The sequence below is a fragment of the Papio anubis genome, chromosome 8, assembly GCF_008728515.1.
Source record: "Papio anubis isolate 15944 chromosome 8, Panubis1.0, whole genome shotgun sequence".
Taxonomy (NCBI): Eukaryota; Metazoa; Chordata; class Mammalia; order Primates; family Cercopithecidae; genus Papio; species Papio anubis.
Genome location: NC_044983.1, coordinates 90,054,327 through 90,081,860, shown reverse-complemented (window position 1 = coordinate 90,081,860; position 27,534 = coordinate 90,054,327). Strand labels below are relative to the sequence as shown.

The 27,534-nt window shown below is 41.1% G+C and overlaps 1 protein-coding gene across 8 annotated transcripts in view; it reads right to left on the bottom strand.

Annotated features, from left to right (window-relative positions):
• The window catches only part of ESRP1 (epithelial splicing regulatory protein 1), a 71,882-nt gene that overhangs the window by 21,397 nt on the left and 22,951 nt on the right, over positions 1 to 27,534 (bottom strand). For 4 of the 8 annotated variants that reach the window (XM_009213345.2, XM_009213346.2, XM_009213347.2 and 1 more), the window contains exons 7-13: positions 26,565 to 26,675; positions 26,316 to 26,448; positions 26,187 to 26,229; positions 23,151 to 23,452; positions 19,045 to 19,263; positions 16,206 to 16,404; positions 12,173 to 12,341 (exon numbers count right to left, since the gene is read on the bottom strand). In XM_009213345.2, coding sequence (XP_009211609.1) covers positions 12,173 to 12,341; positions 16,206 to 16,404; positions 19,045 to 19,263; positions 23,151 to 23,452; positions 26,187 to 26,229; positions 26,316 to 26,448; positions 26,565 to 26,675 — 1,176 coding nt within the window. Of the gene's footprint in view, positions 1 to 12,172; positions 12,342 to 14,577; positions 15,495 to 15,810; positions 16,405 to 19,044; positions 19,264 to 23,150; positions 23,453 to 26,186; positions 26,230 to 26,315; positions 26,449 to 26,564; positions 26,676 to 27,534 lie in introns of those variants that run through there. The other 4 variants (XM_003902982.4, XM_003902981.3, XM_003902983.3 and 1 more) reach the window with 2 other exon arrangements.

Here is a 27,534-nt window from a genome sequence, read left to right as displayed (position 1 = left end):
CTAAGATCCACATATAAAGATTCTCAAAACCAATGCTCATTAAGGAAATGGCAAATCAAAACCATGAGATAGCAAACTCACACCCAAGACAATGGGTAAAATTAAAGACAGTAAGAATTGGGGGCCGGGCGCGGTGGCGCAAACCTGTAATCCCAGCACTTTAGGAGGCCCAGGCTGGCGGATCACGAGGTCAGGAGATCGAGACCATCCTGGCTAACACAGTGAAACCCCGTCTCTACTAAAAAATTCAAAAAAACTAGCCGGGCGATGTAGCGGGCGCCTGTAGTCCCAGCTACTCGGGAGGCTGAGGCAGGAGAATGACGTAAACCCGGGAGGCAGAGCTTGCAGTGAGCCGAGATCCGGCCACTGCACTCCAGCCTGGGCAACAGAATGAGACTCCGTCACAAAAAAAAGAATTGGGAAGGAATTACAGAAATTAGAACCTTCGTATGCTGTTAGTGGGAATGTCAAATGGTGAAGCCATTTTGGAAAACTTTTTTTTTTTTTTTTTTGAGACGGAGTCTCACTCTGTTGCCCAGGCTGGAGTGCAGTGGTGCAATCTCGGCTCACTGCAAGCTCTGCCTCCTGGGTTCACGCCATTCTCCTGCCTCAGCCTCCCGAGTAGCTGGGACTACAGGCCCTCCCACCACACCCGGCTAATTTTTTTGTATTTTTAGTAGAGACGGGGTTTCACCATGTTAGCCAGGATGGTCTCGATCTCCTGACCTTGTGATTTGCCTGCCTCGGCCTCCCAAAGTGCTGGGATTACAGACGTGAGCCACAGCACCCAGCTGAGTTGGCAATTTCTTGAAAGCTAAAGTTACTGTATTATCCAGCAATTCCACTTCTACGTATATACCCAAGAAAACTGAGAACCTATGTCCACACAGAAACATGAATGCAAATGTTTGAAGTAGTATTCTTAATAGCCAAAAAGTGTAAACAACTCTAAATAGCCATCAACTGATGAATAGATAAACCAAATGTGGTATGGCTCTACAATGATTATTTCACCATAAAAGGGATGATATATGTTACAATATGAATGAAACTGAAACATTATCTAGAACAGGAAAATCTATAGAAATAGAAAATGGATTGATAGTTGTTTAGGGATGAGGAGAGGGGTCAGTGAAGAGATAGACGATAGGCAAATGGGAGTTTCTAACTAATGGGCATAAGGTTTCTTTTTGGAGTGACATAATATTCTAAAATTAGACTGTTACATGATTACCTATAGATTGTAAAATTATTCTACAATTGTAAATTTTGGAACTCTGTAAATATACTAAAAATGACCGAATACTTAAAATAGGTAAATTTTATCAAATTACCTCAAAGCTGTAATAAAAATCATGTGTATTGACTTTATGGCAGTAGTTTAGAGAAATATAAGGATTAAGCACAAAATTTTCTAATCACACGCCAAGTAAGAATAAAAAGTTCATAAAAAAGTGCTATGCCAATTAGTAACTCATCTAAAGTTACGTTCAATAATGCCACTGTTTTAGATTCTTACCTCCATTATACCTTTATATTTCAGATTCTCAAGTGCCCAGTATTTATTAACATATCATATATACATGGTGTCAATAATGTAACTTGTACTCAAAAGATATAAAAGTTCAAAAATTGACAGGATGACAGAGGAACTGAAGGGTTAGGGACAAATGACCAAGTCAATGTAGCAGTGTATTCAAAGGTTCTAAAGTTTTGGAGACTACACCACATCAAATAAACTAACAAGGAGACTGTCCTTGAGCTGGATAAGCAACCGTAGGGTTGCCTGAACAAAGAGCTGAAGGGATGTGAGGAAATGAAGGGAAAGAAAATAATACTAGAGGGGCTTTTCTAAAGGCTTGTATCCAGAAAACTGTTAGAGCATCATAGTTGCAAAGACATTAATTACTTAGGATCACAGCCAAGGCTCCTTCAGTAAGCTGCACCAAGATCATGTTAGGAAATTACTGAATGAAATACATGAGTTAATATATTATAAAGTTGTCAAAGACTTCCTCCACTGCAGCACGTAATATCCTCTGTACATATATAGGTAACATAGGCCAGCCGTGGTGGCTCATGCCTGTAATCCCAGCACTATGGGAGGCCGAGGCGGGTGGATCACTTGAGGTCAGGAGTTCGAGACCAGTCTGGCCAACATGGCAAAACCTGTCTCTACTAAAAATACAAAAATTAGCCAGGGTAGCGGGTGCTGCAGGAGACTGAGGCAGGAGAATCGCTTGAACTCAGGGGACAGAGGTTGCAGTGAGCTGAGATCACAACACTGCACTCCAGCCTGGGTGACAAAGGGAGACTCTGTCTCAAACAAAACAACATATATAGGTATTAAGTTTTTCCAAACACAATGTAAATAAAAATTCCATTTCCCTGATAAGTTATAATCTTTTCCTTTAAATTATGAATTTTACCATTCAATCTTCCTTTGCTTTGACTACCTGCTCCCAACCCATTGTTTTTTGTTGGTTTTCTTTTTGTTTTTTTTTTTTTGAGATTCCGTCTCCCTGTCGCCCAGGCTGGAGTACAGTGGCACAATCTGCAACTTCCATCTTTCATATTCATGCCATTCTCCTGCCTCAGCCTCCCAAATAGCTGGGATTACAGGCGTCTGCCACCATGCCTGGCTAATTTTTTTATTTTTTCAGAGATGGAGTTTTGCCACGTTGGCCAGGATAGTCTTGAACTCCTAACCTCAGGTGATCTGCTTTCCTCAGCCTCCCAAAGTGCTGGGATTACAGAGCCACCACACCCAACCCTATTGTTTTGCTGAGACAGGGTCTCACTGTCAACCAGACTAGAGTGCAGTGGCACAATCACAGTTCCCTGCAGTCTCAAGCTCCCACACAGCCCGTTGGTATGCCAATATCAATTTAATTGGCCAAGATTCTGTTATCCACAAATTTCTCCCTACTCTATATTTTCCAGACCCTAATATATATTGTCTAGTTTTATAATATACAGTGTAGCCTAACAAATCATATAAAATTGTATATAAAACAAGATATGAACATACTGGATGCCAAGATGCCCACCACATCAACATACTCATAATATATACTATATTGATAACAAGATTCTTTTTTTTTTTTTTTTTTTTTTTTGAGACGGGAGTTTCGGCCTGTCCCCAGGCTGGAGTGTGCAGTGACCGGATCTCAGCTCACTGTAAGCCTCCGCCTCCCCGGGTTCACGCCATTCTCCGCCTCAGCTCTCCCGAAAGTAGCTGGGACTACAGGCTCGGCCACCTCGCCCGGGCTAATTTTTGTATTTTTTAGTAGAGACGGGTTTCACTGTTAGCTAGGGTGGTCTCGATCTCCTGGATCTCAGGATCCGCCCGCCTCGCCTCCCAAGTGCTGGGATTACAGGCTTGAGCCACCACCGATAACAAGACTTATAATACTCTTCCTCCATTTAATACTATAAATAGCAGCCGCTGGGAGTTTCGTTTACTAGCACTGGGAGTGTCGAGGGGATCACGAGGTGCCGGGAGATCGGAGATCATCCTGGTGCCAACATGGCGGAAACCCCGCCCTTACCAAAAATAAAATTGAGACATGAATTGATGAGAATTGACTACAAAATGCAAACATTGGTAATACTAATTAATGTTATCAGGTGATTTTCTAAAGTAAAGGTAGTCAGAAGTATGAGAGTATTAATATTCACAATTTCAGGATTTCCCATATATAGATATATGTGGCTTTTTATTTATTTTTTAAGAGACAGGCTTGTGCTGTCTCCCAGGGCTGGAGAGCAGTGGCAGGATCACAGCTCATTGCAGCTTCAATCTCCAGGCTCTAGCAATCCTCTAGCCTCAGCCTCCCATGTAGCTGGGACTATAAGTGGGCAAGTGGGTGCCACCATCCCAACATAAAAAATAATTTTTCGTATGCCCAGGATAGTCTCTAACTCCTGGGCTCAAGCGATCCTCCTACCTTGGTCTTCTAAATGTCTGGGATTACAGGTGTGAGCTACCACGCCCTGCAGACTTGCCATAATTTCTCTAAAAAAGAGAGGCCAAAGTATCATATGTATGGTTAGAGAAATGGATTAAGTGGGAAGATTAGAGAATTACATTCTCCCCTCTGAGTCACGGGCTACATATTGTTTCACATTTTTGCGAAACCCTGCAGAAAAATCTAATTTCCACTGCTTTGCAAAATGACCGCACAGAACCATTTTATCAACATTAACATCCCTAGTGTTACAAATACCACATATTTGGAAGTAACTGGAGACATTCTGTTTCAGTCCTTGCCAGTGTAAAACCTAGTCAATTTTCATGTAGGAAACCTTTAAACTGACTTTAATTTTCATCTGAAATTAACAAGGTTAACTTTTCTTTTTTTTTTTTTTTTTTTTTTTTTGGAGACGGAGTCTCGCGCTGTGTCACCCAGGCTGGAGTGCAGTGGCGCGATCTCGGCTCACTGCAAGCTCCGCCTCCCAGGTTCAGGCCATTCTCCTGCCTCAGCCTCCGAGTAGCTGGGACTACAGGCGCCCGCCACCACGCCCGGCTAGTTTTTTGTATTTTTAGTAGAGACGGGGTTTCACCATGTTAGCCAGGATGGTCTCGATCTCCTGACCTCGTGATCCGCCCGCCTCGGCCTCCCAAAGTGCTGGGATTACAGGCTTGAGCCACCGCGCCCGGCCAACAAGGTTAACTTTTCAAGGTTCTTCATGGATTTAATAACTACAGCAGTCTATGGACTGATGACTACCTCTGGACCCTGGATTTCTGTTAGTGCTCCTAAAAGTCCATATAGGCTTCTACAGCCCTGTGTTTCTACCACTCGGAGAAAAGTCTAAGGAACCAAATAAGTAGGAAAACACTTTGGCACAAATGAATAAATCTTCCAAGAATCTATTTCACCCAAATACCTGGCAAATTTATGTGCTGCCAAAAAAATTTGGCAACTAAACTTAAATTTACCCCTGGGCTGGGCGCAGTGGCTCACGCCTGTAATCCCAGCACTTTGGGAGGCCGAGGCGGGTGGAGCACCTCAGGTTGGGAGTTCGAGATGGACCTGACCAACATGGAAAAAACCCATCTCTACTAAAAATACAAAATTAGCTGGGCATGGTGGCGCATGCCTGTAATCCCAGCTACTCGGGAGGCTGAGGCAGAAGAATTGCTTGAACCTGGGAGGCGGAGGTTGTGGTGAGCTGAGATCGCGCCATTGCACTCCAGCCTGGGCAATAAGAGCAAAACTCCGTCTCAAAAAACAAAATTAAAAAAAAAATTTTACCCCAGTTGTATCAAAGATTACAAACAAAGGAACTGCATACTAGAATTAACTTAATATTTGTTCCAAACACACAGCAAAGTGAGAGACTGCTTACACAAAACAAGATTACTGCATAAAGTCCCCTAAAAGAATTTAGTTTTCAAATAAATCCCACATTAGTTTTCAAACTAAATCCTATACTTGGTCTCTTCAGAGTGTTCGAGAAAAAAGAAAATCCTATATTAGAAACTGTTTTGAAAGTTGTTTGTTTCAAGAGGAATCTCACTGTCACCCAGGCTGGAGTGCAATGGCACAATCTCGGCTCACTGCAACCTCTACCTCCCAGGTTCAAGCAATTCTCATGCCTCAGCCTCCTGAGTAGCTGGGATTACAGGTGTGCGCCACCATGCCCAGCTAATTTTTTTATTTTTAGTAGAGGTGGAGTTTCACCATGTTGGCCAGGCTGGTGTCGAACTCCTGACGCCAGGTGATCTGCCCTCCTCGGCCTCTCAAAGTGCTGGGATTACAGGTGTGAGCCACCGTGCTCGGCTAAAAGTAGTCTTCTTGCTCAGCTGAAAGTACAAAATAACACAGCTGATCCTTTTATAGATTTAGGAAAAAATGACATTTCAAAATGCAGTATTTTTATTTAAATCCTAGGTTAGGAAGCAAGTAAAATCCACTGTGATCCATGAACATTTGGGCACATTGGCAAAGTAATGGAAAGCAATTTCCAGATAGGCACATTCACAAAAGTTATTATTTTTGAAGATTTTTTTGGTTATCATTTAGTTATTTATTTTTGAGACAGAGTCTCACTTTGTTGCCAGGCTGGAGTGCAGTAGCACGATCTCTGTTCACTGTAACCTCCACCTCCCGGGTTCAAGTGATTCTCCCATTTCAGCCTCCCAAGTAGCTGGGATTACAGGCATGTGCCATCATGCCTGGCTAATTTTTGTATTTTTAGTAGAGATGGGGTTTCCCCAAGTTGGCCAGGATGGTCTCAAACTCCTGACCTCACGTGATCCACCTGCCTCGGCCTCCCAAAGTGCTGGGATTACAGCCGTGAGATAACGTGCCCTGCACAACAATATCAAGTTTGCCAATCTTGTTTCATCTACTGCTATTGCTTTTCCTACTACCACCCCCACAGCCCCCAAGAACAAAACCTAGAGATCATTTTTTTCATCTGTTAACTATTTGTATCAGACATACCTTTAAATTATATACTTTATTCTTAAAGTATTAACGACTTTAAAGCAGAAGAACTTAACCAAAATACAGGAGACAATCTTGATAAACACAGTAAGCTTATTTCACCTCATATTGCCCTACTTTAAACATTTCCCTGGTGGTGGCATGCGCCTGTAATCCCACTACTCGGGGAGCTGAGGCAGGAGAATTGCTTGAACCAAAGAGGCAGAAGTTACAGTGAGCTGAGACCACGCGCCATTGCACTCCAGCTTGGGTAACACAGTGAGACTATCTCAAAGAAAAAAAAAAAAAAAGATACTGTTGAAACTTAGTGGTAGATACATAATCTCTCAACTTCTGTTTGCAAGTGTCTATAATAGGGATTTTAAGTTATATTTGATTAATATGGTTTGAATTTTATAAGAAAAAATCCTTGGAAAAACAATTTTTTAAATTGAAATCAAATATCTGTTAGGTGTTTTGACTGATTATTTTTCCTTGAGGTCCAATACATTTGCTAATTTTGTGCAACGGTAAAAAGGATTAAGCATATTTGTATTTTTATTCTCAGAAGGTGCATTAAGGTGTTTTTTTTTTTTTTTTGAGACGGAGTCTCGCTCTGTCCCCCAGGCTGGAGTGCAGTGGCCGGATCTCAGCTCACTGCAAGCTCTGCCTCCCGGGTTCACGCCATTCTCCTGCCTCAGCCTCCCGAGTAGCTGGGACTACAGGCGCCCGCCACCTCACCCGGCTAGTTTTTTGTATTTCTTAATAGAGACGGGGTTTCACCGTGTTAGCCAGGATGGTCTCGATCTCCTGACCTTGTGATCCGCCCGTCTCGGCCTCCCAAAGTGCTGGGATTACAGGCTTGAGCCACCGCGCCCGGCCGTGCATTAAGGTTTTTAATTAGCAAAGGGTCATTTCCTCCCTGAAAGCCATGCTGAACTCTCGCTGACTGGTAGTAGAGAGTGAGTTGCCCACAGCAGTTGTTCTTCTTTACATCATTTAGACACCTAATCCAAACTGAAAACACTGATAATCGTAATCATGGCCACCGACAAAAATTACCTGGCACTTCTCTCATATTATAATATTGCTTCATATTGCATCACTATTACTATTACTTCTAGCATCATTTCATTGGATGCTAAATTCTTGTTTGCATTTGTTATACTAAATATTTAACTTGTAAGAAAACTTTTAAATCAAGAATTCTCTTTTTTTTTGGTCCTGTGAGAACACTTGCAACAACAAGCGAATTAGTAAGTAAACTGATTACCATATGTTACCATTGGGATAAACTAGGCAAAGTGTACAAGGGTTCTCTGTGTATTATTTTTTACAACTGCATGTGAATCTCAATAAAAATTTCAATTAAAATAGTAAACTGGAATGATAAGGGCAAGTTCAAAATAGGAAATATAAGCATCTCTGAGGCTTGGTATTCTTCTGGTTCAACTACAAAGAATTCCAGGATAGAACACAATAACACTATACAACAAACCAAAGATAGAAAAACACACACATATTACTAAATATACATATTCATTCATTGGGTTATAACAAAAGCTGATTTTACAACAAAGGGTTATCCCAAGAAAGAAAACGGTTATTCCTCACCATAAAGCTTTTATACAAGCGTGCACAGTTTATTTGTGACTACATCACTCATTAAAAAAAGTAAAACTTCCTGTGCTTCCTTTGATGGCTCAAAATGTTGTTACTTGGCTGGGCATGGGGGCTCACACCTGTAATCCCAGCACACTGTGAGGCTGACGTGGGAAGATTGCTTGAGCTCAGTACTTTTGAGACCAGCCTGGGCAACAAAGTGAGACCCTGTCTCCACAAAAAGTCAAAAAATTAGCCGAGTGAGGTGGTGCATGCCTTTAGTCTCAGCTACTTGGGAGGCTGAGATGTGAGGATCACTTAAGCCTGGGAGATCAAGGCTGCAGTGAGCCATGGTAGAGCCACTGCACTCTGCCCTGGGTGACAGAGCCAGACTACATCTCGAAAAACAAAAACAAAAAAGATGACATTACTTGTAATTTATAGTGTCATATGAAAGGCAAGAGATGCATAGAAGGTATGTATGTCATTCCTTCTTTGAAGAATCAGCATGTCTCTCACCTATACAACACCTTTGATGCAAAGGAGAATATTCTTTTCTGAGAAACATGAGAGGTCAGAAGAAAAAGTAGGGCTTGATGTAATGAAAGAGAAAAGATGTGATGTAACTGATTTTGTATTGATAATCAGAGACGACCCAAATGGAAAGCCCTTCTCATTATTTTCTGTTCTATGCTAACGTATGAGTCACTGGATAACTGAAACCCTGTTTTGAGGGAGAGAAGCGGGTCACAAGCCCAAAAAGAGAAAATAAAACCACATGAGGCATACAAGCTTTCATTTCACCTGCTCTTCCAGATGCTGTTATGACAGCCTCATTTATTTTTATTTTTATTTTTTGAGATGGAGTCTCGCTCTGTTGCCCTGGCTGGAGTGCAGTGGCGCGATCTCGACTCACTGCAACCTCCGCCTCCCAGGTTCAAGCGATTCTTCTGCCTCGGCCTCCCTAGTACCTGGAACTACAGGTGCCCGCCACCATGCCCGGTTAATTTTGGTACTAGTAGAGACGGGGTTTCACCATATTGGCCAGTCTGGTCTCAGACATTGTGATCTGCCTGCCTCGGCCTCCCAAAGTGCTGGGATTATAGGCGTAAGCCACCACACCCAGCCCATTTATTTTTATTTATTTTTTGAGACGGAGTCTAGCTGTGACACCCAGGCTGGAGTGCAGTGGCATGATCTTGGCTCACTGCACCCTCCGTCTCCTGGGTTCAAGCAACTCTCCTGCCTCAGCCTCCCAAGTAGCTGGGATTACAGATACCCACCACTACACCTGGCTAATTTTTGTATTTTTTAGTAGGTGGAGTTTCACCATGTTGGCCAGGCTGGTCTCGAACCCCTAACCTCAAATGATTTGCCCGTATCGAACTCCTAAAGTGCTGGGATTACAGGCATGAGCCACCATGCCAAGCCATTTTTTTTTATTTTTAGTAGAGATGGGGTCTCACTTTGAGTCTCAGGCTGGTGTCTAACTCCTGGCTTCCAGTGATCCTCCCACCTTAGTCTCCCAAAGTGCTGGGATTACAGGCATAACCTACCACTTGTGGCTTTTTTTTTTTAATGGAGAAAATTTAAAAATAAAGAAAAACACAAGAGCTTCTGATTAATAATATCCCTAGAATATGCTGTTTCAGATTTCCCACTTATCAGAGTGGAGGCCAAAACATACTTGAGCATTTACATAACAAAGTTTTTTAATAGACTCAAATGCCCAATAGTTTATGCCAGGTTAGAAATTAATGTTTTTTGCTGGGCATGCTGGCTCACACCTGTAATCCCCCAGCACTTTGGGAGGCCGAGGCAGGCGGATCATCTGAGGTCGGGAGTTTGAGACCAGCCTGACCAACATGGAGAAACCGCTTCTCTACTAAAAATATAAAATTAGCTGGGTGTGGTGGTGCCTGCCTGTAATCTCAGCTACTTGGGAGGCTGAGCCAGGAGAATCGCTTGAACCTAGGAGGCGGAGGTTGTGGTGAGCCGAGATCGTGCCACTACACTCCAGCCTGGGCAACAAGAGCGAAATTCCGACTCAAAAGAAAAAAAAAAATTAATGTTTTTCTATCAAAATTATAAAACATCTTTGGCATATGCTTTTTAAATCATACCAGATTTACAGCATAAATAAGAGCATGTAATTCCCATGTTTGAATGCTTTCATATTGTTATATAGGTAATTTCACTAAAAGTGGAGAAATATAAAATAACACACTCTAGGGGTTAATTTGGAAGTATTAGCTTATTTATAATGCACCCGACCTTCATTCTTAAAATTATACTTCTGTAAAACTGTCCTACAGAAATATAAGCATGTCCCCTGTAACCCCAGCACTTTGGGACGCTGAGGCAGGTGGATCACTTGAGCTCAGGAGTTTGAGACCAGCCTAGGCAAAATGGCAAAACCCCATCTCTAGTAGGGGAAAAAAAGTTTGTGAGTGAGAGAGAGAGTGTGAGAGAGAGAGTGAGAGAGAGAGAGATAAAATCAAGTGTTTAAAGATCAACATGAGCTTTAATAGAGAAAAATTAAAAGTACAAATATCTACAAATAAACTTAAATTATATTTTTACTCTTTGGACATTATGAGGAAATTACAAGAATGAGGTAAATATACAAAAAAGAAGTCACTGACACATTTTCAAGTTTTTAAAAAAGGAACAAGAAACTATTAGACAGTACGCATTAAGATGTCACATTATTTGGAAGCATCCATGTGTATTACCAAACTGATAGTAACGGTTACTTCTAGACTCGGAGGTGTATAAGATGGGACTCTTCACTTTTACTCACTATACTCCTACGTTCAGACTTAATAATGAGCACATTATAAATTTTTAAACTACTGGTAGAAAAACATATTGACCTACAGGCCCAGATCCAAAATTACAGGAGCTGTTAAGCCATAAATGTCAGTTCCTTCTGCCTTTGGGGCTTCAAGAGTCTCATTTCCAAGAAACTCCTTCCTGTACCATACTCAGGTGGCAAGTAGTGATGAAGTGGATATTCTACAATTATACTATAGGAACGAGGACTCTGGCAGACATTCAGAGACACCAAGGATTCCACTCCTGACATTCTGATGCCATAAGCAATTACTACAGCGTCCAGAGAGGGTGGCAGACTGGGGCTGGGCTATGTGTCTGGCACAGTATTCCATCATGAACAATTACTCATGCTTCTCAGCCTTTTCAAACCTTCTAGCTGACAACTGTCATAGCCTTTTTCTTATTTTTCTTCTCCAGTGGAATAAAGAATATTTTCAATAGCATGTTTTAAAAACTCCTAACAAAATAAAAAACATAATTAAAAGTGGCGACAAATTTGCCTGTTACTATGAGACCCCCAACTCTTATTTCCTAGTGGAAAACTGTATATTGGACAGGGAAGAAAAATACAATGCAACATAGCTGTAGGATCCGACAGGTTAGGTCCAAGACACTTATTATAAGCCTCACTTACATGCTTGTGTATGTACTCAAAATATTTTGTCTAAATAGCTTGGAAAGAAGCTAACATTCAGTCTCCCAACTCCCAGACTGACTACATTCTCTCCATTATACCCTAGGATGCTATGTCTGAGAAACTGAACACACCTAAAAAGACAGACTTAAAATATATAGACGCTAAGAAAACACTGAATAATCTAATTCTGGATCGGTTTATAGATTTGTTTAAAGATTTAGGAGGAAAAGAATATAAGCCCTGGAATATTTAAAGCAACAGTTTTTATTCACTCTGCCATAACATGAATTCACACTACTTCAAAATACCATTGTTCCTGTTATGAATTTTCCTGTTTTATGATTCATTCATCTGATATTGCCACCCTATTGCAGTGATTACATCACTACTCACTTGGGGTCCTATGACAGGAGAGGTTAAAAAGGAAAGCTGTAGACATAGTTGACCTAAAAGATCCTGCTGTCAGTATATGGTTAAAAACTATACTTCTTTCGCTTTGTCTTGAAACAACCTTCTTGGTCAGAGATATGACCAGAGGCTGTGGCCTGCCACGCTAACCTTCAACATGGCAGACAATATTCTTTTGTGAGCTCGGCCACTGGCTATCAAAGGAGTCCTTTGTTTCTGCCCCTCATTTCCACTTCTGTCAGAGCCTTACCTGGGATAGTACGCTGTGTAGTTCATGAAGAGCTGAGTGCCTGCTGGGTAGTACGCTGTGGAGGGCTGCAGTGCTCGTGGATTCAAAATCACAGAGGGCTGATAAATGGCAGCTTCTGTAGGAATAACTGCAGCAGGAGCTGGAAATGTGTAGGAGGGAGGAGACAGGCCTAGATACGCAAAGAGAGATTCTTTGAGACATGTTTGTCACAGCTGACATGCACGTGCTAGCACTAAAACCATAAAGTCACTGCTCCATCTACACATTTTAAAGAAAGAGATTATAGCTCTTTATCCTATCCCAAGCAATTTCCTTTTGATTATATAGTTAACACATAGAAGTATCTGAATTCCACACTGTCAACCTAAAAAACAGTTCTTAGCCTGAAATTCGGAAACACCAACATCAAGTGGATTTTCATGTCTTCTCAACCATTTCACAATATGTAACTTTTCCCCCCATGTTCCTGAGTGCCAGTTACTATAAACCAACTCTCAGAGGAAAGAAACATGGAACTGACGTTTAGTATAAGTTTCACACTAGAGGCTACAAAATATTTTAAATTTTAAGTTATGCTTCTACTCCCTCTTATCTACCCATTAGTACAGCATCAAATGAGAAGTGTCATGATAAACCTCTCTTGGCCACTACCACACATTAGGTCAAAGCATAGACTGTGCCAGAAGGAACTGACCTAAAAGGAATGAGCAGATCAACTCTGCATTATTCTCACCTAAAGGCAACCCACATGATGGACTTTGAAGCTAATTTATATTTTCAGACCTTTAAAAAGAAAAAAACCCAACCTGGGAAATAGTCCCGAAGGAATTGATGCCTAAGTCTTCCTGGGAATCAACTAATAAAAAGCTGACTCAAATTAAATTTAAAAATGGGCCCAAACTCCATTGTCTTCTGGTTATCCAACATCTTCTAGGTTTAGAAACAGAAGACCAGCGGCTGGTCACTTGATACTTTCACTTGTAGAATGAACACAACTATCCAGGCCATCTATACCCAACAGAAGAGTTAAGACAAGATGCTGAATTAATATGGGGTGCCTGACTTTAAGCTTCAAACCTAGAACCACCATATTTTGCAATCAGCAGAGGCCCAAGGGATAACTTTTTCCCACAAAAATCTCCAAGCTGAATTTAAATTGTCTTTTGTTCTTATGAGTTTCTACATTTCCATGGAAATGAATAAGACAGCAAGCTAAATATGGGCATACAGACCAAAGATCAACATATTGATCTCACATTTAACTTGAGGGCCTCTTTCATACTCATCAAAAACTGTGCAAGAGAAAGACCAACAACACAAATTGAGGCACCTAAGTCTTACAGAAAGTTAAGCAGCCTGTGCTCATATTCTGATTTCTTGTATTTTTTTAGTAGAGATAAGGTTTTGCCATGTTGGTCAGGCTAGTCTCAAACTCCTGACCTCAGGTGATCTGCCCGCCTTGGCCTCCCAAAGTGCCATTACAGGCGTGAGCCACCATGCCTGGTTCATATTCTGATTTCAAAACTATCAAGCAGTTCATTACAGGACAGTGCCTCACACCAATAAAACAAACATACATGGCTGGGCGTGGTGGCTGACTAGGCAACCACCTAAAGTGCGTTGGCAGGAAAAAAAAAAAAAAGTCCAGTAGAACAGGTATTAGTTACATAAAAATTGGAATTTTGTTTTTAAAAAACTAAGCTCTTCCACTAAAAAGAAATATGGCTAAATGTTATCATTTTTGGTAAGTATTGAAAGTATATTCTTTTTTTTTTTTTTTTTTTTTCTTGAGACGGAGTCTTGCTCTGTCACCCAGGCTGGAGTGCAGTGGCCGGATCTCAGCTCACTGCAAGCTCCTCCTCTCGGGTTCACGCCATTCTCCTGCCTCAGCCTCCCGAGTAGCTGGGACTACAGGCAACCGCCACTTCGCCCGGCTAGTTTTTTGTATTTTTTAGTAGAGACGGGGTTTCACCGTGTTAGCCAGGATGGTCTCGATCTCCTGACCTCGTGATCCGCCCGTCTCGGCCTCCCAAAGTGCTGGGATTACAGGCTTGAGCCACCGCGCCCGGCCGTATTGAAGGTATATTCTTATGGGAACTTTTGAAGGTAGGATCTTGCTCTGTTGCCCAGGCTGCAGTGCAATGGCACGATCATGGCTCACTGCAACCTCAATCTCCTGAACTCAAGATATTCTCCCACCTCTGCCTCCCCATGGAACCACAGGTGTGTGCCACCATGACTGGCTTTTAAAAACATTTTGTACAGATAGGGGTCTCGTTATGTTGCTCAAGCTGGTCTTGAGCCCCTGGCCTCAAGTGATCCTCCCACCTTGGCCTCCCAAAGTGCTGAGATTACAGGTGTGAGCCATTGTACCTGGCTGACACATGGATTTTAAATCTTTTTTATTTGGGGGTTTGTGAGGAAAAATGGGTAAAAATGAAAGTCTTCAGAGGAAAAATCTGTAATGACCAGGAGGATAGACAAGTGAAAGGATATTCCAAAAGCAGAATTTGGGTCACACAAGAGGCTTTATCCTACAATGTTTGACAGATTATCACTAAAGGATATCGTAAAAGCTACTGACATTACCAGTGGTTTATATACTGAAGACATACAATTGAGATTACTGTAAGATCTCTTAACCCAATTATAAATTTCCAAAACTTCATACTCATTAATGATCAACTCTAAGATATTCACCAACAGCAAGCAGCAGGTAAATGGAATATTAGCATTTAGAAATTCAAAAGATAAAAAGGATTAAGCCCCACTGAATGTTCTACAAATAATACTTTACCAAACAAGATTATTAGTATAGGTCCCTCTTATTAGAAAGTCAGGTGCCCGAATCCCCCACTTTATGGGAATCAAGCACACAATCCAGTTTACTTTCTTAGTTATCTTTGAACTGTACTGCAAATACTATATTCTTTAAACATACCCAACAGGCCTAAGAAGGTACATCTTACTTACAGGAGAAATTGTGTAAAAAAAGACTCAAATTTTAACATCAGATCCCATATGTTCCTTATTCACTAACTAGAACTTCATATACTACAGGGCTTATTCCCCTCAAACAGGATTCCAGATGGCTTGCACCCAGGTGCCAATGAGCAAGAGCATGGCTTGAAATTAAGCACTGATCCTGTGATCCAATGGAAACTTTGGCTAATTAATCTATGTGTTTTTTTGTTTCGTTTTGTTTTTTGTTTTTGCTAACTTGCTCATTCCAGATAGCCTGGAGAGCAATAGAAATGCTCAAAAATGTTCAAAAAAGACTTGATGCTCAAAAAGTTAAATGCAACATGTGCATCAAACCGACCTTCTTTTTTTTTTTTTTTTTTTTTGAGACGGAGTCTCGCTCTGTAGCCCAGGCTGGAGTGCAGTGGCCGGATCTCAGCTCACTGCAAGCTCCGCCTCCCGGGTTCAAGCCATTCTCCGGCCTCAGCCTCCAGAGGAGCTGGGACTACAGGCGCCCGCCACCTCGCCCGGCTAGTTTTTTGTATTTCTTAGTAGAGACGGGGTTTCACCGTGTTAGCCAGGATGGTCTCGATCTCCTGACCTCGTGATCCGCCCGTCTCGGCCTCCCAAAGTGCTGGGATTACAGGCTTGAGCCACCGCGCCCGGCCCAAACCGACCTTCTTAAAGGTTAGTATGTTTTAAGAAAGAAAAGAAAAACAATCCAGCCATACTTTTATTTTGACTTTAAATGCGTACTAAAATTATCTATATAGCCAGGTTGCCTCCCAGAGTCAGTGCTTAGCTGGAGCACACTAAGCTTCAGAAATCAAGTGCTTATCACTGGAAAAGCAGGAATATAATTTGAAAGCATATCTGTAGCATCTCTAATTATGGGTTTCCACAACCAAGGTCTATAAATGATTACCAGATACTACCGATTACAGATGGGAGAACCTTATATAACCACCTCACCTGCCTCAGAAAGAACCAGGGGCACAGAGAGTTACGAAAGCAGCTTAAGCACCTACCAGCATATAGCGTAGAATAGCGCCAAGACCCAAGAAAAACTTACATGGTAACTTACATGGCGGTGGGGATAAGCCATTTCGATTTAAAGTGCCCCCCATTAACACAAAGTTCATCTCCTCAGCTGAACACTGAAAGACTTCAACATATCTGTCCTTCATGTTTTTTTTATGACACTTCTGTGCAGCCATAAATGCTCTGTCCGCAGACTTCATCTGGATAAAGGCATCTCCTGATGGGCGGCCCTGAGTGTGTGGGGGAAGAATAAAAACAAAAGGAGACTGTCTCCTTCAACAAGGAAATGGTTGCTTATAGAACATGCAAAGTGACAATCACCCATAATACAGATATTTCAGCCACAAAATCCGGGTGATGGTGTGGTCTGCTGGAATCTGACTTGCATTTCATCACTTGATCACCAGAATGACCAACAAAACCTTTAAGAAACAGTTTTGAGAGCTCATAGCTGAAAATGGGCCTTTTTCACTTGTTAATTAGTATCAGATTTACAAGGTTTCGAAAGGGTCTCCTTGAGACTGTGGTTTCAAAATACAGGATCGTATATTAGTTTTTCTTCTCTTCTGAGAAATTTGATTAAATCTCATTCAATTGAGAAAAGCTAGTAACAGAACCAGCACTGGAGCTTTAGGTACTCTCCTACAGGAAAATGAACAAACCGGTGTTCTTTTTCGGCTCTCAGTTCATCACTGACCTGCCATATCCCTTTCACTCTTCCCTTATCCCTGAGGCCTGGGTTGGAATGTAGCTTGGGGGCAAGGAATTTGGGAGGTACAAGGCCCAGTGATGATTGGTGAGAGCTGTATGTATCATCAGCCTTGCTTGGGAGCCCTTCTCTCACTCCTTACAGCTCTACCTTGGTCAAACAGGTATTACTAATAGATATTTTCTATTAGTAATAGCTTGCTAAAATCCCCTATTTCAAACCAAGCCTGTAGATTTGTGTTCCACAGAGGTAGAACGCCTTAGTTTTATTGAGCATGAATGTTTTATGGGGGAGAAAAAGACATGATCAGCTTATAGGACTACTTTCTTATTTTATTATGGTTTTCTCAGTAAGTCTCTTAAGGACTATGAAATTATTACCATGCAAGTTACCATTAGAGTTACCATACCAGGGAAACTAGCAACAAACCCAGTCCAAGATGGAAACCTAACATCTTCAAGGCAGCTAAGAGTTTGCCCATCATCTAAGAACCTTTCCCCAAGTGTAATCACAGTAGGTCACATGAGTCAAAGAGAGACAAATACTGTTGTTAATCAAAGAGTAATGGCCTCTGGGTTATTAGAAGTGGTGACTCAATAAGAAACCAAATAATTCCCTGGTGATGCTTAAATGTGGGCAATTTTATTCATTAAAAACTCCTACCAGTGAAGCATGCTGAGGGTCAGACAACAAGTTGTATAATATTAATATTGACTGAAGATTTAGAACGAGCATGTGCTGATGGAGAAAACTGGTATAGAAGGCAAGGGCTCAGGATGGTTTTCTGATTCCTTGTATCCAATGGTACATGCTTTTCAGTGAGACAAGATTACAGTTATGAAAGTGACCAAATCTCCAAGTGAAAAGGTGATAAATTAGCAATTTAGGGGGAAAAAAATTCAGTATTTTCAATATAAGCCTACATTCAATCCTTAATCCTCAGAAAACATTTTCAAAAATTAATATAGCTTTGCATTTAATAAAGAGTTCCAGGCTGGTTGCAGCGGCTCACGCCTGTAATCCCAGCACTTTGGGAGGCCGAGGTGGGTGGATCACCTGAGGTCAGGAGTTTGAGACCAGCCTGGCCAACATGGTGAAACCCTGTCTCTACTAAAAATACAAAAATTAGCCGGGAATGATGGTGGACACCTGTGATCCCAGCTACTAGGGGGGCTGAGGCAGGAGAAATGCTTGAACCCAGGAGGCAGAGGTTGCAGTGAGCAAGATCACACCATTGTACTCCAGCCTGGGCGACAGAGTGAGACTCTGTCTCAAAAAAAAGAAAAAAAAGTTCCAAAGTTTCAATTAGAAATACCTGTCTTGTGGGTTTGTAGAATTTTATGCTGCTTATGACAGCACAAGATACTGTTAATTTTCCAGCAAACGTATTTTCTTTAACAAAAAATTAGATGACAATAATCTAGGAAATACTTTACATTTGCATACAGAAGAATTCCGTTAGATTTTGATACAGGCTTCTCAGCAATTCATTCATTAATACATTTGAGAGCCTGTTATGATCCACACATACTGTTCTTTCTAGGTGGTGTGGATACAAGTCCTCATTGAGTTTGCTTGCTATTGAATGTAACTTGATGTCTAACATGTATATATTAAATACGAAATAAGCCATTTCTAGATAGTCTATGGATACAAAATATTCTGGAACAGGTATGCTTATTTGTTAAAATAAGCATCATCCATGGTTGCTGTAACACTACAGCAGAGGTGCAGGGTTGAATAGCCAAAATAAGAAAAATTGTGTCAAGACTGATAATGTATGTGGTGCCTACTTGATGCTATTGATAATGTGATGGATATATGTGATGAAGGAATCAAAGCTGAATTTGAATTACTATACTAATGATAGCATTATTTTCAGTTCATTCTAAAGACCTCTTGTATTTACAGTTAAGTCTTTCCTTAAAGACTTAGTGTGTAACTGAGGACTATGTACTTTTTAATTAGATGTAAGTAATTTAAGACTAATTTTATTTATCAAAGACTAATTTTATCTAAATTTATCTAAGACTAATTTTATTTATCAAAGACTAATATCTAATATTAGATATTTCTAATAGATTATCTAATATCTAGTATTAGATATTCTCATATGTAGTGAGAAAAAGCAAATAAGTTTTCCACTAAGTATCTTTCTTACCTGGTGATTCAAAACCATGTGAACCCCATGAGTACGAATATCTGTGGCGAACTCCCCCAGGAAATCCAGGATGTCCTCAATTGTGGCTGCATAGGGAAGACCTCGAAGGCGTATACAGTCTCTAACATTTGTAGGGGGCACAAATTGCTGAGGTAGTACTGGAATAATGGGAGGGGTTGGAAGTGGAATGAGAGGGGCCGAGGAGAATCGATTCAGCACCTGTACTCAAAGCAAAACAGAAGTGATTTAGAGCTGTGCTACTCCTCTGCTTTCCACAGATCAGCAATGGCATCACTGGGAAGCTCGTCAGAAATGCAGAATCCAGCTCCACCCCAGACCTAATCAATATGACTCTTCATCTGAACTAAATCTTCAAGTGATTCAGAAGTACATGCAAGTTTGAGAAGTAATGGAGAAAGGGATTCATGCATTTCAGCAGGGAAAGCATGATACTCATTTTTGTCAAATACACAGTGAGGCGTACATCACAAAACATTTAAACACTTAGTGTCTACTTGTAACAATGTATCACTATCTATGAGGGACTATTATCCCTAAAGCTGCTGCTTTTATACAATTCTGAACATATCACTAAATGTGGACTTTTGTAGCTATGCATTAGATATCATTTCACTAAGTACACACTATTCCCCTCATTACCTTCATACTCCACCTCCAAACCCAAGAAATAGAGAATGATCCAGTAAAAGAATCACAGGCCAAAAATCACTCGGATTATATTAAAATATAATGAATAATAGCACAAGACAGAATGGGTGGATATAAAGAACTGAAAAGAATCATTTCTTGGCTGGGCGCGGTGGCTCAAGCCTGTAATCCCAGCACTTTGGGAGGCCGAGATGGGTGGATCATGAGGTCAGGAGATCGAGACCATCCTGGCTAACACAGTGAAACCCCGTCTCTACTAAAAAATACAAAAAAAACTAGCTGGGACTACAGGCGCCCGCCACCTGCAGTCCCAGCTACTCGGGAGGCTGAGGCAGGAGAATGGCGTGGACCCGGGAGGCGAAGCTTGCTGTGAGCTGAGATCGGGCCACTGCACTCCAGCCTGGGAGACAGAGCAAGACTCCGTCTCAAAAAAAAAAAAAAAAAAAAAAAAGAATCATTTCTTGACTATAAAGATGAATAGTAATTTAGTTTCCCTGTGAATTTGAGACAGTGGTAAGACACAAGATCTTGAATATCTTCTAGATTCACAGAATTCAGCTATCTTGGAAACAGATGGTGATAGGTCAGGCGAATTTTAGACAAAAGACTGCCCTTAGGCAACACTCATATTACAAGGCTCTTGTCCACTTTTGCCTCAGAGCATGCCAACTAGTTCATAATACTAGAAGTCCTCAGGCAAATGCCATCTGTGGCATCTCCAGGTTTTCTGAACAACTTAATCACTCTAGCCTTTAACATCCCATAAACTGACAATACAGAAGAATCAGTGAACGCCTCCCCAAAACATGCACTAATTTCCCCACTCACACCCTGCTCAGTTGCTGAGTAAGAGGGGACAAAAATCAAACAGCACCACCAGAGAAACGGCATGAAAAAGAGACATGAAGACCTTAATAAGAAATTATACAAACAGGGGCTGGGCGCGGTGGCTCACACCTGTAATCCCGGCACTTTGGGAGGCTGAGGTGGGCAGATCACGAGGTCAGGACATCAAGACCATCCTGGCTAACACTGTGACACCCCAACTCTACTGAAAGTACAAAAAAATTAGCTGGGCATGGTAGTGGGCGCCTATAGTCCCAGCTACTCGAGAGGCTGAGGCAGAAGAATGGCGTGAACCCAGGAGGCAGAGCTTGCAGTGAGCCGAGATCGTGCCACTGCACTCCAGCCTGAGCAACAGTGCAAGACTCCGTCTCAAAAAAAAAAGAAAAAGAAAAAGAAATTATATCAACAATCCAGACACAGCAAAAACATTAGAAGAACAAGAATAGAAAATTAGTGTAGTAATAAATAAACTCAGGACAGGAAATGGTGAAGCATCTCATGATACCTGACAATTAAGAGGTGCTCAAATATTTATTGAATAAAATGATTACTAGTAATGAAGAAAAAACAGTGGAAGAACCTATGACTAGTTCAAAACTTATTAAATACATCAGGAGGGATGGAGAAGTAGAGAGCACACACACCCAAAAGCAACTCATAGTAGAATCATAGAGAGGCAGCCTACTCTATTCCCAAACCAACACACACTAGCCCAGGACCTGCGGTAGCTTATTCTAGGCTATGATTTCATAAAAGAAACTCTCCTTCCAAGTAAAGATCTGAAACCACATCTCTATCTAGTTTTTTCTCCTGGTTTGGGAAGAATGTGTGCCATGTTTGAAAACTCAAGCACATTTTAGAGATTCAGCACTTACGACATTTTCAAAAAGGTATAAATTTTTTTTTTTTTTGGTAGGGGGAGACAAAGCCTTGCTTGGTCACCCAGGCCAGAGTGCAGTGTGATCTCAGTTCACTGCAACCTCCGCCTCCTGGGTTCATGCAATTCTCCTGCCTCAGCCTCCCAAGTAGCTGGGACTAAAGGTGCACACTGCCACACCCAGCTAATTTTTTTTTTTTTTTTTTTTTGTATTTTCAGCAGAGATGGGGTTTCACCTTGTTGCCCAAGCTGGTTTTGAACTCCTGAGCTCAGGCAATCTGCCCGCCTCGGCCTCCCAAAGTGCTAGGATTACAGGCATGAGCCACTGCGCCTGGCCAGATTTAAATTTTAAACTGTAAGAATGTAGCTAGTTTAGGGTTCAAGAGTACCAGTACAATGGAACACAAAAATAATTTAGAATTTCACCTAAACTTATTCTAAGCACAAAAATCATTTTGGTATTCTACTAGGTAAAAAGGTTCTTAACTTTGCACAATTATTTAAAATCACAACATATAATGGGATGCAGAAGCTACACAACACTCTGATGAACTCACAGAAATAAGTAAGTATCCTAAATACTTACAAAGTAGATCTGTGGAATCATTTGAATCACTATTCTACTATGGGACACAAATAGAGCAAATTGGAAAAGCTATGTAAAGAGCAAGTTGGAAAAGCAGTCTATACCATTTCTGCTACAAAGAAAAACTGATCCCTGAAGACATGTTCAGCTGGTGGCTGGTAAGTCAAGAACAGTTGAAAAGCTTGTGATTCTGTAAATGGTTTAATGCCTAGATCTCAGTACATTTTTGAGGAAGTGATTGCCTCATTTTGTGCCTCAAAAACGCTGAAAGTAGCCAGGCGCAGTGGCTCACACCTGTAATTCCAGCAGTTTGGGAGCCCGAGGTGGGTGGATCACCTGAGGTCAGGAGTTCGAGAATAGCCTGGCCAACATGGCGAAACCCCATCTCCATTAAAAATTCAAAAATTAGCTGGGTGTGGTGGCAGGCACCTGTAATCCCAGCTACTCAGGAGTCTAAGACAGGACATTTGCTTGAACTGGGGCAGGCGGAGGTGTCAGTGAGCCGAGAGTGCGCCACTGTACTCCAGCCTGGGCGACAGAGTGAGACTCTGTCACACACTCACACTCACACACACACACACACACACGCGGAAAGCTAGTAAAAACAGGACAGAGCTCACCAGCAGGGTATGGAACTGATGAAGTCTTTTGGGAAATAACATTTGGCAACACATTAAAAACCTTAAAAGCTCACGCTCTATATCCAGTGCTACAGAAATCAAACTGATGACAGTTCAAGCATTTTACATAGAAATGTCTTACAGTAGAAAAAGATCAATCTAAATGTACACTAGAGGAATTTCTAGATAAAGTATCCACTTCCATGAGATATTTAAAGATGAAACTTTTCAGACATGGGTAAACTTTCAAGATACAGTTTTAAACCAGAATACAAAATTCCAGCTATAGCAGTATCCCATTTCTGTAAAAACACATAGTATGTTTTCTGTGTGTGTACAGGATAACAGTGGCTATCTCTTGGTTATAGAATCAAGACTATTTTCATGCAGTTACACTTTCAGTATTTTGCCAGTTTTATTTTAACATAATGAGTAATGTAGGACTGTTTTCAGAGATAAAGAACAGAAATCAATGCAAAGGTACAACATACTCGTTTTTAAAACCAACCTGCTGAACTTCAGCTGCTGTGCTCCTGAAGAGTTCAATGTATCTTTTACCCAACAAGTCTTTATGCTTCCTTAACGCGTTCTGTGCATATTCCTCACAAGCAAAGAGGACAAAAGCGTCCCCTGTTGGCCTACCATCTGGGTAGGTGACAAAGAGGATGCCTTCCTTTCCCCCAGTAATAGGGCAATGCTGTCCAAAGAAGGCCACCACTTCTTCCGCTGTGGCCGTGAAAGGGAGCCCCCGCATGCGGACAATGACTTGATTTTCCTTGGAAAGAAACTGGGCTACCTCATTGGAAGTACCTAGGGAAAACAAATACCAGGAAGCAGGGAGAGAAATAGTTAAGACATCAACATTACCGATTTTAAAGTGATAAAAGCCCTGCCAATGTATTGAGTTCGTAATGAAGACCCACACTCCTATTGAATTCAAAATAACATCCTAGAAATCAGAATTTTCTCCTACTCCTCCCCTTCTTCATAAAACATCCTTTTTATTTTAGGAAGCTGGCAACACAATAAAATCATGGGCTGATCACTAGTAAGTCATTGTGGTAGTTAAAGGCACAGGTCCTGGAGCCAGAATGCCTGGGTCCAATCTTGGTTTTACTGCTTACTAGGGCATAATCTTAGTCCAGTTCAATTCTGTGCTTTTTCTTGTCTGTAAGATTGCCTATGTCATAAATTATGAAAATTAAGTAGGGTAACAGATATAAAGCACTTTGGCTTTAAAAACAAAAATCTTTTCCCGATTACTCCCCCCACCCCCGAAAACCATCTGCAAGTAACTCAATTACTTTTTTTTTTTTTTAATTAAGAAAGGTTCAAACACTCTTGAGTAAAAACAATAGTATAATGATTATATGGGGTACCTACTTTCAATATTGATCAACATCCTGCCCAACATAAAACATTTTGTACAGTGTTGTCATTAAGCAAATACTTAAATGTGTATCTTTGAAACTCGTACACTAGTAACATTTTCCCTAATAGCAAATTCTTCTTTGTGCTTCTTTTTTTTGAGACACAGTTTTACTCTGTCTCCTAGGCTAGAGTGCCTCAGCTCACTGCAACCACCGCCACACAGGTTCAAGTGATTCTCCTGCCTCAGCCTCCTGGAGTAGCTGGGATTACACAAACACACACACACACACACACACACACACACACCCCTACACCTCTCCTGGATAATTTTTGTATTACTAGTAGAGATGGGGTTTCGCCACATTGGCCAGGCTGGCCTTGAACTCTTGACCTCAAGTTATCCGCCTGCCTTGGCCTTCCAAAGAGCTGGGATTAAAGGCATGAGCCACCAAGCCCAGGCCCAATAGCAAATTCTTATCGCATTGCCCATATACAATGAAATCCCAGAAACGATATAAATATTAATTGACTTTGCCATCTCCACGTTGCAATGCATCTATCACAAAATGTCAGGATTTAGGTAAAACCACAGCAACTCCAAATATATTTGGCCCCAAACAATATCAAACATTGCTTGGGAACTCTGGAAATGCTCCTAAAGTCCTGAATTTTGAAGCCTTAGAGTTTATCTAAAGATGAACTGGAGCAAAAATATACCAGCAAATTGTGTTAATAGGATGCTGCTCCTATAAGTTCTATAGCTGCAAAATTTTCACCGGGGCTATGTAATGTGGGAATACAAATGTTCTTTTACACAGTGAAAGTCATCTTCATATAATTTGGCAATAGGTGTCAAATGGCTGTTGAAAAGGTCCACAATTTTTTGATTCAGCTATCCTTCTTTTAGAGATTTATCCTAATGAGTGGTGCACACAGAGATTTAAAAATATTTACCACAATATATTAAAGTCAAAAGTTGGAAATGAGTTCTAAATCCTCAACAGGGATATTTTATTTATTACAGACAGAATCTCGCTATGTTGCTCAGGCCATTCTCAAAATACACCAAGGCTCAAGCAATCTTCCCTGTCTCAGCCTCCCAAGTAGCTGGAATTACAGGCACAAGCCATGTGCCCAGCTCCAACAGGGATGTTTTAAAGTATTACGGTACATATAATACTATGTAGCAATTAATATTTAAGAAAATTGAGTAATGTAGGATGTTCATAACACATTAAAAGGAAATTATAAAACAATATGAATGAGCAATAGAAACTTACAAATTAGATACATGTGTAGAAAAAAATCAGACAAAAAGCACAGTGAATGTTTTATACATCTGTTACTTCCTTTAAAGTTATTAATCACTAAATAACTGGATAAAAACCACATCTGTTCCACCCTCTTTTTAACCATATTACCGTAAATATGTATCCAAAAATACTGTGAGACCCAAAACTACCATGTTTCTGGCGACTCATGTGTTAAGTTTAGAGAAAAATTAGAAGCACATGTGCAACAATCCCAGTCAGAAAAAGAGTCAGTTTTCTGACTCTTTTCAAGAATATCATTTCCTGGCCGGGCACAGTGGCTCAGGCCTGTAATCCCAGCACTTTGGGAGGCTGAGGCAGGAGGATCAATTTGAAGCCAGGGGTTCCAGACCAGCTTGGCCAACATGGTGAAACCCCGTCTCTATTAAAATTACAAAAAATTAGCCAGGCGTGGTGGCACACACCTATAAGCCCAGACATTTGGAGGCGGAGGCACAAGAACTGCTTGAGCCTGGGAGGTGGAGGTTGCAATGAGCTGAGATTGTGCCGCTGCACTCCAGTCTGGGTGATAGAGCAAAACTCTGTTTCCAAAAAAAAACAGAACAAAACAACCTAGCCTTTCCATATGCATACAACTTCATATCACCTTTTCACCTTCGTATAGTACTATTTTTAATGGCTATTTAACTATAGTAGGCTGGCTCAAGCCTTAAGACAAGTGTTATACATTAAGCTCACTGTTATTACCGGAAGCTTCTACTTCTGGGGAAGAAAATCTATTCCCATGTTACAGTAGAAAATAAAAACCATTCATGACCCTATTTATCCACTCTTGCTAAATTAAATATGCAAAATTTTTATATTCTTATTAACTAAAGCCACATTATATAAAAGGCACTTACCACCGGCAATTTTAAGAAAATCTTCACCTGTTGCTTTGTAAACCTGAGAAAAGACAGAGAAGTTAGTGTTTCTGAGCCTATGTTAATTCTCATTCGCGATGTCCAGGGGTTCAGGTTTTGAGGACATACCTCAATATACCGGGTCCCCATGTGATGTTTGTGCCTCTGTAGTGCTAGGTCTCGGTGCTCCTCACTTACAAACCTAACCAGAGCTTCTCCATTCCTTCGACCCTGAGCATTCAGACAAAGTGCTGCACCTCCCCTTTGAGAATAATAAAACAGATGGCAAGTAGAAAAAAAAATACAGTGAGAAAAAAAAAGATAGAAAATCCGTTACCCCTTTGGGATTAAGTAAAATAAATATTGAAGAAAACCAACTTGGCAATATTGAGTCCTTTGAAGAATCTTGCAATATCTTGATCTGAAGACTGCCATGGTAAACCTCGTGCCCTGACTACGGTGTTATCATCAATAAGTTCCATCTTGCTGCTGTGGATGAAGCAAAACTTCAGGTTGCATGATAAATGCCAGCAAGTCAGACAACTATTACCCCCTGCAAGACAACTGCCTAGTTACACAGGATGTATTATTTGGTGTTCAGACTACCAATACTACTCGATTTTCCTTATAACCTCAAAAATTACATGGGTACAGCTCAAAGTACTGTTTAGGTGGTTCATTATAGAAAGATGGCCGTCTGTGTAGGCCCAACACAGCTAGCTCACTCAGCAAATCATCTATCTATCAAAGCTGAGGAAGGCCAGGCATGGTGGCTTATGCCTGTAATCCCACCACTTTGGCAGGCTGAGGTAGGTGGATCACCCGAGGTCAGGAGTTCGCGACCAGCCTGGCCAACATGGTAAAATCCCGTCTCTACTAAAATTATGAAGATTAGCCAGGCATGGTAGTGTATGCTTACAATCCCAGCTACTTGGGAGGCCGAGGCAGGAGAATCACTTGAACCTGGAAGGTGGAGGCTGCAGTGAGCTGAGATTGTGCCACTGCACTCCAGCCTGGGCAATAGAGTGAGACTCCATCTCAAAAAAAAAAAAAAAAGAGGAAATGTTTGCTTGGCATGCTCATGTCCTGAAAGTTCCTAGAATCCCAAAATATAGGTTTGAATTCATTCTCAAATCTAGCCAGTATACATGTGGGGTTTAAATCCAGTTTAGCAGCCGAATTTAGGATCAGAATAAAGCTCACAAGTAACCCGCAAGAGGAATATGTGTGCATGGTAAGAAGTCTGCCATTAAAATATCCCCCACATCAAACCAGGGAGCCATCCCAGAGAATATCCATAGAAATGCCTGTGAGTTCCTACACCTTAATGACTCACTTGCAAATCACT